This window comes from Hoplias malabaricus, chromosome 1 (assembly GCF_029633855.1).
Source record: "Hoplias malabaricus isolate fHopMal1 chromosome 1, fHopMal1.hap1, whole genome shotgun sequence".
Taxonomy (NCBI): Eukaryota; Metazoa; Chordata; class Actinopteri; order Characiformes; family Erythrinidae; genus Hoplias; species Hoplias malabaricus.
Genome location: NC_089800.1, coordinates 82246944 through 82267750, shown reverse-complemented (window position 1 = coordinate 82267750; position 20807 = coordinate 82246944). Strand labels below are relative to the sequence as shown.

Genomic DNA, 20807 nt, shown 5'->3' with positions numbered 1-20807 from the left:
CTAACTTGTGCATAGTTGATTTTTGCAAGGTGTCAACAACAGCAGTTTTTTTTTAGACCTGTAGGAGGTATTGGCAGAGTTTTAGTCCAGAGAGCACAGCCAGCTGAATTACGTCCTCTTTATTACTTACAGGTATATTCATAAAGTACTACCATTTGTACTTATACCTTCTAGTATTTTCTCCGTCTTTATATGTATCACCTGCACTTTGTTTCTCTGGAAGACCCTAACACCTGTCTGTGTTTATCCAGCAGTCTATCTAGCTGTCTAGCTATTGATCTATTGATCAAAAGAGTAAGCATTTCCTCTGGATGTAGAAGGAATCATTGCTGTCCAAAGGAAAAAGATGTATCTCAATTTAAATGTGAATTAAATTGTGAAGTTTAATACATCATTTGAAAACAGTGGCTGTTTTTCACGTTGTGGGAATGTAATGATGAATGGACCAAATTATTTGGGAAAAATTATTTTATTTTCATTGAAATTTAAGAAGGTCCCATTAAGTCCCACATAATTATTGCTGTTTAACTGAGATTGATAGATTTAAATTGATATATTTTACTGGAATTGTAGCCTTTAACTAATTTGCATGTTTTCCAATGCAGAGTTCTCCTTCTTTGACCCTGATGACCCACAGTGTAGGGAGGTTCTGCTGGACCCTCAGACCACAATACCAGAGCTGTTTGCTGTGCTCAGACAATGGGTTCCTCAAGTACAGAGGAACATCAGTCTCATAGGTAACGAGGTCAGTATTCAGCTTGTTTATCTCTTTCTCTTTCTCTCTTTCTCTCCTTCTCTTTCTCTCCTCTCTCTCTCTCTTTCTCTCTCTCTCTCTTTCTTTCTCTCTCTCTTTCTTTCTCTCTCTCTTTCTTTCTCTCTCTCTCTCTCTCTCTCTTTCTTTCTCTCTCTTTCTTTCTCTCCTCTCTCTCTCTTTCTCTCCTCTCTCTCTCTCTTTCTTTCTCTCTCTTTCTTTCTCTCCTCTCTCTCTCTTTCTCTCCTCTCTCTCTCTCTTTCTCTCTCTCTCTTTCTTTCTCTCCTCTCTCTCTCTTTCTCTCCTCTCTCTCTCTTTCTCTCTCTCTCTCTCTCTTTCTCTCCTTCTCTCTCTCTCTCTTTCTTTCTCTCTCTCTTTCTCTCTCTCTCTTTCTTTCTCTCCTCTCTCTCTCTTTCTCTCCTCTCTCTCTCTTTCTCTCTCTCTCTCTTCCTCTCCTTCTCTTTCTCTCCTCTCTCTCTCTTTCTCTCCTCTCTCTCTTTCTCTCTCTCTCTCTCTCTCTCTCTCTCTCTCTCTCTCTCTCTCTCTCTCTCTCTCTCTCTCTCTCTCTCAGCTGCTGAAGAGATACCCACAGCTTGGTGCCTAATACTCAGGGGCTTGAAAACTGATCCGTCACAATGTGTGCACACGTGTGTATGTCTTTGTGTCTGTGCGTAGGTGTAAAATCTCTTCATGGTCGAGGCTTCCTGTAACATTATATTTGTGTTTGTCTGTGTGCTTCATTTTCCAGATTCTGAAGAGAGGCTGTGGGGTCAATGACAGAGATGGGCTTACTGACATGAGCCTGCTCCATTACTGCTGCAAAGCTGGAGCACCTGGTATTGGTGGGTAAAATGCGATACACAAAAATGTATTTGTTGTGAGTTTAATTGGGTGCATGTTTTTGTTTTAATTCGTCACAGTTGCTTTGACAGCTTCAGTGTTACACTAGATTTAATTTCACCAGTCAATAAAGATCCATTTACAAGACGCAGTTTCAATGTCTTGATCTGCTACATGATCAAAAAACACAGGTAACACCACATTTCCTGTCTTTGTGTTTCCCCAGTAAGTTTAGCACCAGCCAAACTGTAAACAGTTTATAACATATTAGCATTCTATGAATATAGCTTAGACAATATGGACGATTGTACTGATAAACACACAAAAATGACTATCTATAGAATGTCTATTTTTATGTGTACTGTTTACATGGTGAAAGTTTGAGGCTTCTGATAATGGGTAGCTAAAGCATTGACGTAAACGTTACACACCAAATGTGTCTCAAGTAAATTGAGCTTTGAAAAGGGGTGTTTAATTTCAGTTTTACTCTTTTCCCCTACCACTACCCCTCTATTTCGCCTATAGGTAGGGTGTTTCGTCTAGCAGTGCTTCTCTGATATCACTGCAGACTGGAAAAGCTCCCTACAGGGCACAGTTAGTAGTTTGGTAATGAAACACTGTTCAGTATTTGTGTTCTCGTGAGGTAACAGGTCCTTGAAGGGATGTCCCTTTTCATAGGGGGAGGTTTAACCACTACGCCTTGTAACACACTTCCAAGGGGCAAGGTGACGATTGAGAACAAGGGGCAGGACTGCTTTTGACCTTTGACTTATGGGCAGAGCTAATATAAATATATATTAATAATATATATAATATAAAGAGCTTTGGTATGGAGGACTCTGGAGCCAGTAAAAATGATTTAGTGCAACTAGCGGCAACTCTTTTTGTGCTTAGTGTCTTTATGTGTGTGTGTGTGTAGGTGATGCAGAGTGTGCTGTGAGCTTTGCCCGGAAGCTCTTATCTCTGGGAGCCGAGCCGTCCCTGCGCAGCCGCTGGACAAACATGAGTGCCGTGCACTACGCTGCGTACTTTGATGTTCCACAGCTCATCCGCGTGGTTCTTCAGGCGAGCCAGCCAGGAGGTGATGGAGTGTTACAGAGCAATAACAATGACCAAGTCTTGTCACCAAAAAGTCTTTTCCTACAACCACAGGGGCACACCGAGGTAACATTTCTTTGTTGTGTCATGTTTCAGAAGTGGATGCTACCTGCAGTGATTTTGACTTCGGCACTGCCCTGCATATTGCAGCCGCTAACCTCTGCACGTCTGCGGTCCGCTGTCTGTTGGAGCTCGGAGCCAATCCTGCATTCAGGGTACAAACACATACGCATTCACTGAAGTCCTGCATTCAGTTTATACACAGATGCATATTCTCTGAAACGGGCTGCTGTTATTCAGTCAGTAATGAAGCATGTTGTCGTTCCTAACCTTGAAATCAAATAGAGAATATTTAGCCAGATGTTGTTAGGTTAGAAATACATAAAATCAGTTTGCCACACACAAAGCCATGCCTTGGAATATGTTTTAGTAATGAAAACAAATAGCTGAGGGAAATTGGTGGGATTTTGTTTCCGAGGTGGAGTGGAATTCTCTACAGAGGAGCTAAGTTATCTGTAGAGCTAACTTTTATAATGTTGGAAGTTAATGAGGACTTGGTGGGTTCTACACAAAATCTTGTCTACCCAGTGGAATATGTCAGACTCCTGGTATGACAAGGTAACACTGAGGAAAGAGAAATATGTTTTTACTTTTCCTGGGCTAACAGTGGGCATTTCAGTCAAGTTATTTTGGGGAAAACCAATTCAAATACACCCTCAAAATGCTTTCCAAACAATGTGCCACTGAGCAACTAACTATTGCTATTTGTTTTTAAATTAAGCTTGAAAAAAAAGATCATAAATGACATGAGGCTTGATTGCAGTGTTTAGTCTTTAAGATAAATGAACCTCATCTAATGTTATGGTTCTTCCTGTTTGCACAGTAGCTTTCATGTTGTACCTGCTGGAAAACAGTTAGTGTGGACAGGACATCATTATGCATTTGAGTTTGATTTGAATCTGCACAGGGAGAGACATTATCGGCGTGGATGATTTCCACTGCTGTGTAGGAGACTTTAATTGACTGCAAAACATTTTCGTGACTTTTTCATGAATATTTGAATAACTGTGCATCCTTAACAATGTGTCCTTGGGAACATCTAAAGGCACTTGGGTCTCTTGGAGGCAAAGTACAGTATAATACCCATACTTACTGACATAGATGAGGGAAAAGTTCACATTTTGCAGTGCTGTTAAAATATGAAAGCAGCATTTAATAGAATCATTGACCTCTATGTTGATTTCATGGTTCAAATGTTGACCTCTAGAACTTTTTTTTGGAGCACTTGGTTGCCTGTGTACATTCCTAGGCACAGCATATATACAAACTGTGTATTGCTACTTAAGAATTACATGGGAGGCATGCACATGTGTGATATATGGACATAACTTTATAGATACCCACTCAAAACAAAAAGGAATGGATGGAAGGAACGTACAACACTTTCTTCTTATTCTTCATTATTATTATCATACACAAGATAAGATGTAAAATATCCTATGCCCATCCATTAGAGCTTCACATAGGGCCTGCCCCACACTCTTCCTACCGGCAGCCGCATAATTTCTGTGGTTCCAATCTTACAGCTACAGCCTAAGGTTGCTGTGGCCGTTAATGATCTGATCACCAACCAGCTATCCTTAATATTTACAGTTACTCATTGAGCCCATCACATGAGTACCCAAACCATCCACTGCATCACTAGCTCTTCACCGGGGTCCTCAGGTAGGCACCACCCCTCATCAGTGTTTTGCTGAGTTAAGCCCATGACACCTCCAGAAGGGTCAACTGTGATGTTCCAGACCCACCACCCTCCAAGCTTTACAATCCTAACTTACCCTTGAGTATCAACAACAGTAAATCCACACTGGCCTCCCTGCTGACTAAGGCTGTACCTAGCCCCACTGGCACCGTTAATGCATGCTCAGTGTCACCAGCTCCATGTGATCTATACGTGCTACATCACCAACCACCGCAACAGCACATCTACGATGCATTTCCCCAACTAGTCTGTGTTCTCCTTATCCATAATCACTGACTAGACCTTTCAGCTGTTTCTGATAACTCCTTCACAGCTGCCCTTAGTTTCCAACCCCTGATGCCGAACTGCACAACAGGGATGTGGCCGACTTGGCTACAAATCCCCTAACACCCATCTCCACCCGTCTAAGATGTGCCATCCTCGTTCCCTCACCTCAGCCTCCAAGTCCGCGTACTTCAGCTTCATAAGTTATATAAATCAAATCTCAAGTTTAAATAAAATAGCAGCATTCTTGTTTCACTCCACTGCACTTTAAACATTTCACTGCTTCACAGCCAGGTTCTCAGCGGCCTTATAACCCCCGAAACTCACACTTGGCTTTTGCATCACTCCTCAAAAGAAGGGTTTAAAACCTTTAGGCATGCAGTGGTATAACATGCTCTATTCCTTGTGTGTGATGTAGTGAGATCTAGAAGTATTTTTTTTTTACCTAATGCTCCAGGTGCAGGGGATTTATCCACATATCCTCCTTCATATTTAGATAGAGGCAGCAATGACAGTATTAAGAGAACCCACACACTATCAGACTCTTTAAAGATGTGTCTTGCGCGCACACACACGGCCAGCTTTTATTTCTCGCTTTCAGCCCGCTCCCACAGGCATGAAGTTAAATTAGCCATGCTCATTTCTTTTCCTAAACTCATTTTACACTCGCAAAGCTCTACAGCCAGGGGTCCTGAGCCACTCAAACAGATGATGCCACAGTCTCTGAATGGTATAATTATTGATATTATTTTGTAAAATGCATACCTTGTATTAATATAGGCCTTGTAGTAGGGAGATCAAAATTCAGGTGTGTGTGTGTGTGTGCGCTTTTGTCTGAAGGCCAGGTTCTATGACAGCTGCTGAAGACAGGCCAGTTCCTCTTTCCGACAAACACCTAAATCATATTTGTATGTGACATTAGTCTTCTGTCACTCCTTGCAACCATCCGTCATCATCAGTGAAGAGAGGATTTTAAAAGCGGTGTGGGACCGAGGACGAAAAGTGCACATCCCGTCATTCGGGCGTATGGTGCAATAGAGGTCACTATACAAATAAATAAACACAAAATCAATCAGTAGCCATTTTGTTAATTAGTTTTCATTTGTTTCAGCTCTTTGACATAGGATGGATGCACTGAACAGGGGGATTGTGGGATCATTTTGATATCTCGTAATTTTCGTGTGCATACAGTGTATAATGAGTAATAATGATATATACATACAGTGTATAATGAGAGAATAATGAGTCAGACCTCTATAGAATTATCCCGCCTCCTCATTTGTGTATATCCAATCACAATCACTCATGGTATTTTGACCAAAGCATGTCCCAGAGATATTTTAATAAGACCCCAGAACAGTGTTCTCTTGTGGAAAAGGTGTATAATATATCCCCTTTAGGTGCTCCTATTGCTGGCACAGGTGTTCAGTTATACCCCTTCTGGAGTTGAGGCATTGCCAATCAAATTGGACCCTCTGAAATGGCTAAACAGGAGACTAGTATTACCATAACTAATGCCATGCTTCAGCTAAAAGGGTATAACATTTCCCAGCATTGGGTTGTAAAGCAGTCAAACTGCATTCTCTGGCATGATGTACGTGATCTGGAACTAATCATCCAACATCAGATCCTTATCTCACTAAAGTTCATGTGGTAGAATGCAAACAAATCCTCAAAGCAGTGCTCCGATGAATAATGTAAAGACTTGTAAAAAGAGTAGAGGCTATTACTGCAGCAGAATGAGATTAAGAAACATGGGGCAAGTCAACGTTCACCTTCACAATGGTCCTGGCCATAACAATACTTACATATTAGGGCCAAAGTAATGTATCAGGTGGATGATAACGTCAGCTGGTCTCCTCATTATCAGCTGATGACAAAAATGTCAATAAACACTTTTAATCAATCACCATTACATGGTGTAATGCAGCATTTATTTCTATAGGGTTACAAATGCAGATATACACACAGAACCTTGTATTAAATTAAAACTTAACTAGATTGTTCTGTGTTTACTTAGCACTGATTTGGTCACACAACCTGGTGAGTGGTGTAAGGGTGCACATGTATCTGTTAGAAATGCGAAAGAAATGGCAATAGCATAGCACATGGGATGTAAAAATATCAAGGGCAACATAAACTGAGGAATAATTGTATTTGATATTAATTAAAACCTGTTTATTCTGGGCTAAGGAGTGTTTGCTTTTCAGGCGTTTGTGCTTTTGTGGTCTCAGCTCTTAGATTATGCTGTCAGCAAGATTTCTCATAGGGTTAATTAGGGTTTTGTTCACCTCCTTTACTTGGGTTCCTTGAGACCAATAGCACAGAGATTAAAATAAAATGGAATAAGTAAATAAAAACATGAGTCTAAAGGAGCATTGTGTAATACTGACAACATTTACTACCGCAGTCCAAATTCAAAACACTACAGAGAGTTGTCTCTCCCCCTTCCTCCTCAGATGCAAAGCTATAAAGAATGTGCCAAAATCAGCCTGTTTTCTCAAAGTGTACCGGATCTCACTAAAATATCTAACTAAATATCTAATGAAAAGCACAAAGTGAACGAGTTTTTGCCTTTCCTTTATTTACCAACTTCATATTTGACTTTCCATTTCCACCTTAATTGTTTCACTAGATGAGACTGATGTAATAGCCCTTGTTGATTGTGTCCCTTCCACCTTAAATGTCATTTTAGAAGTTAGATGTTTACTGCTTCTTCACAATTTCCGTATACAAACATCTAGTTCCACATTAAATGGGTCAGTTTATGAGGCTAATATGGCATTTTTGACAAGCTTCTTATTTTAATTGTCAGTTCCATCTTAAATAGACAACTATGTGATCCTGGAGATAGCTTTTAAAACACAACACTTAATCCTCAGTTTCTTCACACATGGTTTACACCTTTAATTCACACATATGTGTCTGTACTTGTAAGTTTTTTTGGAAATTGCTTGCTTTCCTGTTCAGGAGAAAATTACCCTACTCAGGATCTGCTGCCGGAGTTGCCAGTGCTTCAGCTTAGCTTGTTTCCATAATCTTTGATGACACACCCTGGTCATTTTATCATTAGTACAGTAAATATGTTACACATTGGTCCTTTAATGGAGTGTGGAAACCAGAACTGAAGTTTCCAGTCCATTTGTCAATCATATCTGCAAAAGCAGCTCATTTTCAGTTCTTTTGTGATGTCATAAAACCAGCTGATGGGATTTTTCCTTAATCCATCTGCAGCAGGTTAGTTCTCCTCTCATTATGCTGAGGGTATGAGGAGTTTTTCAGTCCAGACTGCTTTTTTTATAGTGATGTACAATACATAGCAAAAGTCAGAATGGGGGAATTTGCATATATCGGTATTATCAGCCTTAAGGGCACGACAATGATCTTAGCAATGACTGGAAAATGGCTTTTGGAACATAACGTAATAGGAATTCTATAAGAGGAGCTCAGAGGGTGAAAAAAATAAAATAAATAAAGTGAAATAAAGTTCAAGATGCATGGTGTGGGCTCTTCTCTGGTTCTGAATACGTTGAACATTCATAAGCATTCTGTCTGTATGTGCTTTCTGTTCTCAGACAGAAGTACAGAGACCCACCACTTGGGGGCATTGTGGCAGTGTTTTTCAGCTCCACAAACTGCACTCACAACTGAATTAAGCTCCGACTGACAGCGTGCTGCAGTGTGATGACCCTGTATTCAGTGCATCATCAGCTGCAGTATGAAGCGCAGACTCAATCAATAGCTGTGGTCGTCCTCACCTCATATTAGTCGCAGATAACCTAATGTCACTCTGTAAATCGAGTGGAAAAATTCTGCTCATATTCCCTATGCTCAGCACTTATGTTAAGTAATCCTGTAACATAACATGTGCCATTGCATTTGCAGTCGGATGTTATTCCATTACTTGAGAATAATAAATGCCTGGAGTAGTTTTGTTTCTGTACTAGGGACTTGGCAGTAGCTGTGTCAGTTCAGTTGGAGCTTATCTGGTGGGCATCGTATCCCAACAGCAAACAGCTTGAGCTTGCCAACCAGAAAACTGTGATGTTTTCACAGGGAGCACAGGGAGTGATGAATGAGTATGTCTGAGATTGTGTCTCTGTCTGGGAGAGAGAAAGAGAGAGAGAGAGAGGGAAGGCTCAGAGTAATGCACGTAAGCTTTTTTCTTTTTGTTTACTCTTTACCAGTCTACTGGTTTTCAGGTCAGCTTGTATATCTGAAGGGCACTCGCAGAGTGTTACAGGCCCCAAATCCTTCTACTGTTAAGTAGATAAAGGGTTTATTGTCTGGCACTAGTTCAGAATGGTGAGGAGTTGGCTAGGGCAGTGTGGCCGAAGGACACTGCTCGTCAGCAGGGCAGCGTATTAAGTCAGCACATCTTCCACCATCCATCACACTCAAAGTCTTCAGAAATGACCACTCTTAAATACATGGTCTGGAAAAAATGGTGTATATATATATATATATATATATATATATATATATATATATATATATATATATATATATATATATATATATATATATATATATATACACATACACACACACGCACACATTCATTTTTCTAAAGGAAATGGTTATATTTGTGGCATTTATAAGTAAAACAAAAGACAGGATGTAAGGACTAATTGGTACAAAATTTATGTGTTTAAGAGAAGGCCACAATGTATACTCCCTGTGTATATCGAAGATGTACCCTTGATAATTACTACTGCAACACTCTAGAGAGCATAGCAGTCCCCCAAACCCCTGGCAGTGCAGTGCTTTTTATCAAATCATTAGTTAATTGTAATCATAGGCCTGTGGCAAGTAACCAATAGCAATTTTCCCTGGATAAGCACCCCCAACTGACACTGCTTTATACATGCAAACCACAGGAAGACTCTAGTATTCACACTAATTAACACTATGAATGCTTTAAACAGGCGTGTTCTATTTTAGTAGTTAGTAGTTACACATTCGTACAGTTTGCGCCTAACGTTGATTGATTAAATTATTATATAAAGGAGGCAGCTGAACTGAATTGCTTGAACACTTCCAGGCGGATATCAGATCTGTGCAAAAAGCAACCCGTGATAAAGTATACACGGTAAAAACGTCTTTGACTACAGTGGGAAGTTTCATTTTTTATGTCAGATTTCAAGGCTCCGACAAAACAGCATCAGGCCTAGAGAAGCACTCCACTGGAGAAAACCGTTCTTCAGGTCTCATCTCTCCAACGTCAAGCAAAACCATGAGTTACGCTATTGTTTCACCATAGGCACTGGCCTATGTGATCACAGCAGTATGCCATTTGCAGAATACTGTAGAAGTCTGCAAAAGGCTGTTGTACATGAATCAGAATGTTTTCATTGTGTGCTGCGTGCTAATTCACTCATCACAGTTACATTTACACTTAGAGTTTATCACATGCTTATATCCAGAGCGACTTACCATTGTAATCACTGTACAGAATTAGGCAGGAGTCTTGCACAAGGACTCTTATTGGTGACGTATGGTGAGCTTACCCAGGCTGGGAAATGAACCCTGGCCTGCTGTGCTGAAGCAAGTGGTGTTTTTTAATATTTTTGGAAAAAACGATTTAACTTAGAGTTGAAACAACAATTCGTTTCAAACGTATAGCAAAGTACTAGAGTCTTTATTAGAAATATCACTGTAGTTCATTTTAGGACCCTTCTTCTTCATAACATGGATTCAACAAGGTGCTGGAAACATTCCTCAGAGATTCTGGTCCATGTTGACATTATTACATGATGTAATTGCTGCATATTCATGCTGCGAATTTCCCATTCAACCACATCCCAAAAGAACTCTGTGTGATTCGGATCTGCTGATCGGGAAGGCCTTTGAAGTGTGCTGTACTGCTTGTCATCTTCCTGGAACCAGTTTGAGATGACTTGTGCTTTGTGAAAAGGGACGTACGCTTAGTAACTAAGTAGTTGAGAAGATGGGTGTGAAATGGGATGCACTGGGTCAGCTGTAGTACTCAGGCCACAGCTTTCAAACACTGTTTTATTTGATGCATGGCAAAATTAAGCTTGTTTTCAGCTGCTCGGGGTGTCCCGTTTCATCGTATGACGTTTGGTAGATATTATACAACCCTGACGTGCACATTTGAATGTCTGTGTCCGCAATGGGAGTGCCTTACCGTAGCAGACCCCTGCGTTAATAAGGGGTCTCTTAAAGCTAGGGAATATTATGTGTATATAGCAATTGCAATATGTTGTCATACAATCCCACTGATAGTAATTTGTCTGTGTCACGCAGCCCTTTGGACAGTGCCCTCAGAAAACCTCCCTTGTTTTCTGTTGTATTGTACTGCAACATCAAAGTGAGTGGTGTGTGTGTGTGAGAGAGCGAGAGAGCTACCGCTTCTTTGCTATTTGCAGCCGTGGGTGAAAATGGACGCTGAGAAAGAAGGATCTCCTTAGCAACAGTGTTTTGTAAATGCTCCACCAGGAGCTCTTACACTTGATGTATAGAGCACTGTGCAGGAGGACATCACCCTGTGGCTAGGACTTTTATTTATATCATACCATTACAAACTGAAAATGCTCCCTCACTCTCGAGCAGTGCATTTGCATGCTTCTAATGATGGAAAATGGCATCCTCTTGGTAGAAATAAGTGCACAAAGCCCTCTCCAGCCTCCTCTGCAGAGAGGAGGCACCTCAGATGGCCCTTTTTTGTGTGGTAATGGCCTGCTCTGCCTGGCTGCGCCCCGCATCTTCTTTAACAGCTGTTTGGGGTTGGCTGCAGCAATGGCCACCCGACTGTAACTCTGTTTTTCTTTCTTGGTATCTGCCTGTGGGTGGGCTTAATCTTGTCCCCCAATTAATGTCTAGGGCGGCACATTACTGCAGGCCATTGAGGCTGCTTGGTGCCAGCTCAGAGACTGTCAGGACACATTGGAAGGTGAGGGGCAAGAGTTTAGGGTTTCCAATCAGGCAACGGGCTCTACTATCAAGCTAAATTATAAAGGCAATCTGGTCGACTGCCATGCTGCGCTGGTTGTGGAACAGTTTTTCACTTCAGCCTCTGGGAAGCTACTCTTTATAAACATTGGGAAGCTTCTATTTGAGTGAGTCTTCCTTTCCTAAAGCACTGAATGTTGTTTTGTTTTGTTGGATTGAGCTCTGTATTCTTACATAGGCTTCTGTTTATTTACAGAACCCGTATAAACTCTTACAGTGTTGTGAAAAGGCTTTGGTCCCCAGATTTCATGTTTCTGCAGGCCGTACTAATTATCTGAGAAAGGAAAACATAAGGAAACACACACATCACAAGTGAAAATTTAATTACGAATGCCACCCTTGAGTAAATTGTTACCAGTCTGATTGATTTGATTTTATTCTCTTTTGGGCAGAACGATAAGGGACAGTGTCCTGCAGATGTGATTCCAGAGCCTCTGGACATGCCTCTGTTGATGGCGGATGCTGCAGCCCTGGCCAAAGAGCTGCGCATCCTGCTGCGAGAGGCGCTTCCCAGACCCAGCACCCCACTCCCTGTATTGCCAGGACCATCCTTGAACCTCCTCCTCTCAGAAAAGGCCAGATCACAGCTCTCCAGCATCGGCATCCGCCTCGGGGACAAGGTCATCATCGCCGGTCAGAAGGTACTGTTCTCTCAGATCCTGCTTGTGAGAAGGTGCTCTCGGTGCCTCACTGACCCTTGGTTTTGTAACAGTAGATTACAGAACTATTATTAAAAAATGAATGTAGAGGGAAGTCATAAACAGCCATGAAAAGGTGACTGTCCTTGGGGTGTCTCTAATGAAAAGGGAAAACACTGAATGATGTTTTTTCAAGCGCTGTACAGCTGTATAATAAAATAGTGAAGCAGACGAGAGGAAAATTGCACAGAAAAGCTGCACTCTTATGTGAGCACTCCTATATACTTAGGTACATATTTTCTATCTGAGATAATGCATTGCGCAGCCAACCGCAGTGAATGAATAGACTTGCTTTTGATATTCACTCAAAACATGCTGTGCCTTCCCAGCTGCCAAACTCCTCACTTCCAAAGCATTAGATCAGTCAGAGAGCAATATGAAGACAATATTTTCTAATTTTTTCTCATGTTTCAGTGAGTTAGGCCAAAACTGTATATCAAGTAACTTGGTTAGGTTTTATTACCTCAGTTCACAGCTGCTGTAAGATGCAAAAGTACATGATGGAACATGATGGACAATGTTATTAATAGCTTAACGTGGCTGTCAGTGTTTTATCCAGTGGGGGACAGGCAGGTGTTCCAAAATTGAAATGGGTCACTTACATCAAGCTTGAAATGTCCACATTAGGTACATGCTCTCCTATACTTTTTTTTTCTCGTCCCCCACCTCCCCCCTACAAGTGAACACAGTTCCCTGGCATCTGTGACATGCTTTGGTCGGAATACCACAAAGATCAAAGAACACAGTGTTTTTCTGTGCCTGTTGAGAATGAGCCCCTGTTTACTCCAAATACAAGGCACCCAGCAGTGAGATGTGTGGAACAGATATACTGGTGTTTAGTCATTTTTGCTTTGTACTCTTTCTTTTCTGTTCTGATTTTCTCCATATTTTACTAATACTCCTATTTACTCCTATTTAACTCTGAGGAATTCTGAGTCCCAAAAACAGCTTGAGATATTGTACAGAACATCTTTAAACACATACTGATGTCTGGTTATAGTATAGTATTCCGCTTTCTTAACTCTAACTTAAGGTGGAAATAAATTGAAATAAAATAACTGTAAATATGAATATGTAAATTACAAAATGTTTCAAAAATTTCATTTATTGACCCTAATATATGTTTTACATACTGCTTACTTTTGTAATATTTATGTTATTATTTTTATTTCAGTTGGTTTAAATATATAAGGTATGTTCAGATTATAAAGTGGTCCAACAGGTAGTGTCACACAGCTCCATTTGTGTTCTACCTTTGTCTGCGTGGACTCCAGGTTTACTACGGGTGCTCTGGTTTCCTTCCACCATTCTGCCTTCTGCCCATTGATTCTGGGGATGCACCAGACCCACTGTGACCCTGAACTGAATATGTGATGTATAATATATTTATATAATATAAGTGGAAGTCTTTCTACATGTACAGATGCATGTTTTAAGGGTATCCAGCATGTTAGGTTGTGTTCATCTGGATGTGAGGCTGCTTCAGTCTGAATTGGGCCAGCAGGAGGAGGAAGAAGAAGAGCAGTCTTTCTGGGCTGTGGACAGCAGTCTGATTTGCATTGTCCTTCCTGAATAACTCCTTTAAGCCTTGGTCTCCCTAAACACACACACACACACACAAATAAGCCATTAATGAAATCCTGCAGCACACTGGGAGTAAAGTGCGCCTAGCAGTGAGAATCCGCAGATTGGCTAATCAAAACCCCATTATTGTCAGGGTGCTTCGGTGCCACCCGCTCCCTTTGATCTCTCTTTTGCTTTTAACGTTATTTTTATCTGAGCTCATTTTCCTGTTTATGAATGTAGGTGCACGAAAACATACCCCACACTCTTGCGCCCGGCTGCACTTGCCTAAATATAAACTACTGGGTGTGTGAACGTGCGGGTATGTTAAAGTGTGTGTGCGCGGAATAAAGAAGTAATCACTTTTCATTGCTCTCTGGAGGACAGCGTGATAAAGAAAGCATGAAACAGGTCTATTGAGTGTGTTTTATCTCCTCACGACCCCACGTGACTCAAACTATTTCTCTTGCTGTTCCCTGTGCTCCCAGTTTGTTCAAGTGTTTCAGTAAGTACCCTTCGTCTGTGGTCCCTGTAATGCTTTCAAAAATTAAAGAGTGCAGTTCTCTCTATTTCCACTCTGATGGATATTAATGTGTGTTGTGCTGGAGTGGTTCAGACACAGCAGTGCTGCTTTACTTTTTAAACCCCTGTTTCCACTCCTTCACCAGTGGACACAGTACTAGCCAAGTACTTATTTTCCTATTACTATTATTTGCTCTGTGGTGGTGTTTTTTTGTGGGTCCTGACCATTTGAAGAACAGCGGGAAAAAAGGGGCATGCTAAGTATGCGGAACAACAGATGGATTACATTCTGGAACTGTAGAACTACAAAGTGTCCATGTATGGTCAGTGGAGCTGAGAGGAAGATAGTGAGTGTAGAAAAATCTCTTTGATAAATTTATATTTATTTTATATTTATATAACATTTAGATATTTACTTCATAGCACTGAGCCCTAGTTTCTGTGTTTGTCTGTAATTGTCTCTGTATTTCTGTGTATGTCCAGGTGGGGACTCTACGTTTCTGTGGCAGTACTGAGTTTGCCGGTGGTCTTTGGGCTGGAGTAGAACTTGAGCAGCCTGAGGGGAAGAATGATGGATCGGTGGCTGGAGTGCAGTACTTTACCTGCCCACTGAAACACGGTAACTGTTTCTCTCTCGCTTCAGTACGTCTGCGCATATGGTCAGGGCTGGCTTGTGTTTCTGTTGCACTTAAAACCATTTCAGAGTACTTCAGAGTATATACACCTGAGCTATTACACATTGTGATGTATTGTGTTATATTTAATATTGATTTTAAACAACGTTACTAATATCATTGTTTAATTAATATTTCCATTTTGGTCATAGGTTATGTATTTGAATTAGAAGCATTAAGACATGAACTGATGGAAAAATACTTGTTGATATGTGTTGAAATATATTCGTTCATTGTCTGTAACCACTTATCCAGTTCAGGGTTGCGGTGGGTCCGGAGCCTACCCAGAATCACTGGGTGTAAGGCAGGAACACACCCTGGAGGGGGTGCCTCTCACACGCGCACACACACACACACACACACACACCCCTATGGACACATTTGAGTCGCCAGTCCACCTACCAACGTGTGTTTTTGGACTGTGGGAGGAAACCGGAGCACCCGGAGGAAACCCACACGGACACAGGGAGAACACACCACACTCCTCACAGACAGTCACCCGGAGGAAACCCACGCGGACACAGAGAGAACACACCACACTCCTCAGAGAGTCACCCGGAGCAGGAATCGAACCCACAACCTCCAGGCTCCTGCTGCACCCCCATGCTGTTTTTTTTTTTAAAACTTTTTAAACTTTAAAAATCTTGAAATTACATAAACTTTTTCAAAATTCATAATCGTGTTTCTATCCCGAGATGTGGCAAGATACGCTTGATAGTTTGACCAGACCCCCTCACCCCACAACAGGACCTATAGTCTTGGATTGCCTTTCTTTACTTTCTACTGGCTTCCACACTTTAACGTTTTACCAGAACACTCATTTGAAATGAATAGGATTCTATTTGTAGAAAGAAAACTAGCAAGACAGCGCAGAAGAACTGTGCAGCTGAAATATGTTATAACCATGTCGTGTTAACATAAAGCCCATTGTTTCCACTCTGCTGAAGGTGTCTCACTAAAACACACTTCACTCTCCACCCACCTGCTGACGAGAAGAAGGGGGTCATTTTAGCTGACCTCATTTTCTTCTCAGTCTTCACGCTTGTCTTTCCTTCTAACAAGATTGTAATTGTACTGAGAATGTCTCAGTGGTGAAAAGTGGTGCTGCACAGTCTGTCATTTATAATCCGTTATCGCCGTATTGACAGCTTTACCCTGCCGATATCATGGAAGGCTGCAATATGCAAATTAACCTCTAATGAATCACATTTTTCAAACGATGTGCTGTAAGCTTCCCGATATTTGAGATAAGCTTCTGTGGATCAATTAAGGACTTTATTTAATCCAACATCTTAAATAATTTTGGTCAAAATACTGAAGGCCAATTTTTAATCATCTTGAGTTTTAATGTATTAAATTAGCATTTCTTGGGAAAATAATAATAATAATAATAATTATAACAAGCATGGTTATAATATAAGGGGTCTTTATTTCAGGAATTTATATCATTGTGTATGGCTTGTGATGATAAATTTATGGTTAGTTTTTTATCAGCTTTTTTATATTTTAAACTCTATGTTTAAAAGTACACAACAAATAGAATCTTATTTCCATTTCAAAATGATTAAAATATTTGAACTGGGTTGTACAAATATTTTCATGTGACATTATGCTGAAACTCTAATGAAAAATCTCTCTCTCTCTCTCTCTCTCTCTCTCTCAGGAATTTTTGCTCCACTCTCTAAAATCACTAAATTCTCTCAGAGACAAAGACCAAGCCCCCGGCAGACTGCTGTTCCAGTGCGCCCCCCTCGCCACATTGACCTCGCCAGGGTCAAGTCCAAGGTGGACACAGGTATGTTTCTCTTTGTCCAGCGGTATAAGCAGTCCTTGCTGCTCACACCCACAACTGATTAGGATTCCTCAGGGCTGTCTAAACTTCGCTAAGCTTCTCAGAAAGTGTAAAGTGGAGCGGGTCATGAAGGATGATCTCCTCCAGGCTGATGGAGGGAGAGAGTGGAAGAGAGTGAGAGGGAAAGTAATTTTTAGAGGTGGAGAAGAGTTGTAAGGACTGTTAATATCACTCCGGCATCATTACAGAGTTCTCCATAGGGCGTGCTTATACAGCCTAATTGTGCTCAGAGGCTACTCGCGCACGTATACAAATACCACAGCACGCTCACGCACACAGACCCAAAGGACCTTCCAAAACATGCTTTGGCACGCAGCACAGTCACACTTTTAAAGTTGGATGCTGTTGAACAGATATTTACAGGATGTTTAATACATATTCCTCTTCTAAGCCTTGTTAGTTATATTACAGAACAGACAATTTTATTTACGGGCTTTCCTGCAGGGCGCATATGCAGGTTTGTTTTTAAAGCAGCGTCAAAGCCTTATATTTGAAAATTCCATCAATTTCCTTCTCCATTTAAAAAAAAATAATAATAAAAAAATAGTGCATTTTCATGTTGTAGATGAATGGACAAAATATCCATCCATCCATTCATTATCTGTAACCCTTATCCAGTTCAGGGTCGCGGTGGGTCCAGAGCCTACCTGGAATCATTGGGCGCAGGGTGGGAATACACCCTGGAGGAGGCGCCAGTCCTTCACAGGGCAACACACACACACACACACACACATTCATTCACACACTCACACCTACGGACACTTTGGAGTCACCAATACACCTACCAACGTGTGTTTTTGGACTGTGGGAGGAAACCGGAGCACCCAGAGAAAACCCACACAGACATGGGGAGAACGCACCACACTCCTCACAGACAGTCACCCGGAGTGGGAATCGAACCCACAACCTCCAGGTCCCTGGACAAAATATGAATTAATTAATTCATTGTCTAACAGCTTCATCCTGTTCAGGTTAGCAGTGGTTCTGGAGCCTACCCTGAATCCCTGGGTACAAGACAAGGACACACCCTGAACTGGGTTCTTGTAAATCACGGGGCAGCATAAACTCACACACTCGCACCTATGTACAGTTTGGAAGAGCCAATATTAGCCATGAAATCATTTCAGTTGTAATAATCATTTTTTGTTGGGCAGCTGGGACCCTGAGGTTAGAGATGCGAGCTTGAGGCCAGAGGGTCACCAGTTCAATTCCCAGGACCGGCAAGAGAAAATTAATTCATAGCTGAAGTGCCCTTGAGCAAGGCACCTAACCCCCAAACTGCTCCCCAGGCACTAAGGTAGTTGGCAGCCCCCTGCCCATAATGTGTGTGAAGAAATGCTCACTAGTGTGTGTTTGTGTGTTCACTACAATGGATGGATTCTTCTTCTTCTTCTAAAGCACTTTTTATAAATACCATTTATTATGATCATTATTAGAAACCTCATTCACCAGCTACAGAAAGGGGTTGTCTCTAGAGGTTGTGCAACAAATATTAGCTTGAAGGTCCCATCATCTTTATTCATGCCATTTTCATTTCTTTAATTATATCAAATATAATACGCCACTCTGATGGCATCAAAAATCGAAAGCAAAATTAGATTGTTATTAAGTATGGAATGCAAAATTATGGATGTACTTTAGTTAGTTTTAAGTTATATCCGAGACACGCGCATAGTTTTACATTTCTTGGCATCTGGCTGGTGTGTGGTGCCCTGCAGGGACTTCCAGAGAGGCTCTGCTCTCTGCACTGGCCGTAATGCTGATGAACAACAACCTATCACATCTTCTCTGCACATCCTCAGCCCCTCGGAGAGCCCCCACAGCTATGTGTGTGTGGCTATAGCCTTTTTTTACTTCATTGTCTTGTGTGTGTTTGGCGTTTTACAGCAGATGGGTATGAACTTGTTGATCTGTTTTTCTTGGCTCTCTGGGGCACACACATGTATTGAATTTTCCTGCAGGGCTTAACAGTGGTCTGCTGTTATTGTTAAATTCAGACATATGTATCTCAATTGCCCTGTACGATGACACTGGTTTCATAAAGAAGCCGAAAGACATTGTTGTTGTTATTATTATTATTATTTTGTTGTTTACAACCTGCCTCTTCTTTAGCTTTCTGTCTGTCTTTCAGAGATGCACACAAGGCACTCATAACCAGAACGAGTATCTGGAAGATGCTAGACCTTAAGTGTCCTATTGACGTCTCATATTGATGTTGGTAATATTTGTGCATTTTATAATAATTTCTTTCTATGTGTTTTAGAGAATGGCTGTCTGTTAATTTGATTGGAATTGGCAATGTTTAATACATTCACACATGCTGTGCAGTCTAGTACATGCGTATGCAGGGCTTATTAGCGATTACAAAAATCATTAACATCTGTGCTTAATTTTCCTGGGCTTGTTTTCAGTGTAGAAAGTCAAAATTCTTTATATTACACAGAGCTCAGAAGTCTTAAATAATAATTTTATAAAATATAACTAAGCATAACAAGTTGTGTTGCTACCACATAGCTCTAGGATCTTCGGGTCCTGAGTTCTGATGTTACTTTGGGTCACTGGCTGTGAGTTTGCCCTGCGGTGGTCAGACACCAGGGTGTGTTCCTGTCTTGTGCTGACACCTCTCTACTAAATTGCAGATGTATAATGAGCGTACTGATGCTGACTGACTGTAGTCAGGTAATACAGAGTAAAACTGATGGTAGAGGTAACTTCCTAATGCCCCAAATATTGTAAAACCCTGGAGAGTTTATGGAAAAGTGCAACGTTAGCTTATTTGTATGTGAGAGTAAACAATAAAAAATCCCAAACTGCTCCAAATAAAACCTCATATGACAGACAAAAGCAGAGCAAATATGTCACAAGAATAATATCCGAGTAAATTCCTAAAGCTTTAGAACATTCCTTGTATATTTTCTTTTCTGCCTCCCATCTATTTTTGTCAAAACTCCTTCTAAACTCCTAAACTGCCTGAAAAGCAGAAAACTGATGAAAGAAAAAAAGGTTTCTTGAATATGGCTTAAATTAATTAAATAAACTAAATAATTTACCTTATTTCAATTGTGTTCATTAACCTTTAATTAACTTTGCTCCATTATTTACAGCAAACAAAAGATTACCATTATTTGTCGAAAAGAATTTCATTGTTTTTATATTCAAATAATTTGTCAAATTATATAATCAAGCCTCAAAAACAGTGTAACTAGAAATTCTCCTTTGGATTTTCACCCAGTGGTGGTGTGGGTTTTTGTCTTTACTAATTCTACCCATTTGCTAGGTCTCTCCTAATCTCTCACACACAAAAAATTAACGAAACTCACCTTAAAATCTTTTGAATACTTTTCCTATCTATCTGCCTACAAAATTTAAAGTTTTTTCTAAAACGTCTGGTATTTGTATTTTTTTTAGTATTTGTATTGTATTATTATTATTATTATTATTATTTATTTATTTATTTATTTTTTGGTAGATGCTCTTACAACTCTAATCATGTTAAATACTACTGTCTTTTGGACCATCTGAAATGACCTTGGGCTCAGAACTCATTTGAACTTCCACATACAGCTGGTGTGTAGTATTCTCGTTGTTTGATAGTTTCATGTTGCATTTCTTGAAGAAGTGATGGACTGTTATTTGACAAGGTTTTCCAGAGTGCTCTCAAGCACATTTGGCTGTATTTATTAGTGTGGCATGCTCAAAGGTCATGCACTCCAACAGCATTGCCCTACACGGAAAGAGATTTCTCTGGACTAACAATATTATGTAGATGGTGAAATATATTGAGCCCTGTGAAGGACTGGCGCCCCCT

At 40.7% G+C, this 20807-nt stretch overlaps 1 protein-coding gene across 8 annotated transcripts in view; it reads left to right on the top strand.

Annotated features, from left to right (window-relative positions):
* zgc:103755 (uncharacterized protein LOC449988 homolog) overlaps nucleotides 1–20807 on the top strand; it is a 53677-nt gene that overhangs the window by 7580 nt on the left and 25290 nt on the right. For 7 of the 8 annotated variants that reach the window (XR_010803694.1, XR_010803700.1, XR_010803693.1 and 4 more), the window contains exons 3-9: nucleotides 606–745; nucleotides 1500–1593; nucleotides 2511–2672; nucleotides 2786–2904; nucleotides 12083–12331; nucleotides 14957–15092; nucleotides 16811–16942. Coding sequence is in view for 1 of the 8 variants with exons in the window: in XM_066675122.1 (XP_066531219.1) it covers nucleotides 606–745; nucleotides 1500–1593; nucleotides 2511–2672; nucleotides 2786–2904; nucleotides 12083–12331; nucleotides 14957–15092; nucleotides 16811–16942 (1032 nt within the window). In the remaining 7 variants the exon portion in view is untranslated. Of the gene's footprint in view, nucleotides 1–605; nucleotides 746–1499; nucleotides 1594–2510; nucleotides 2673–2785; nucleotides 2905–12082; nucleotides 12332–14956; nucleotides 15093–16810; nucleotides 16943–20807 lie in introns of those variants that run through there. The other variant, XR_010803696.1, reaches the window with a different exon arrangement.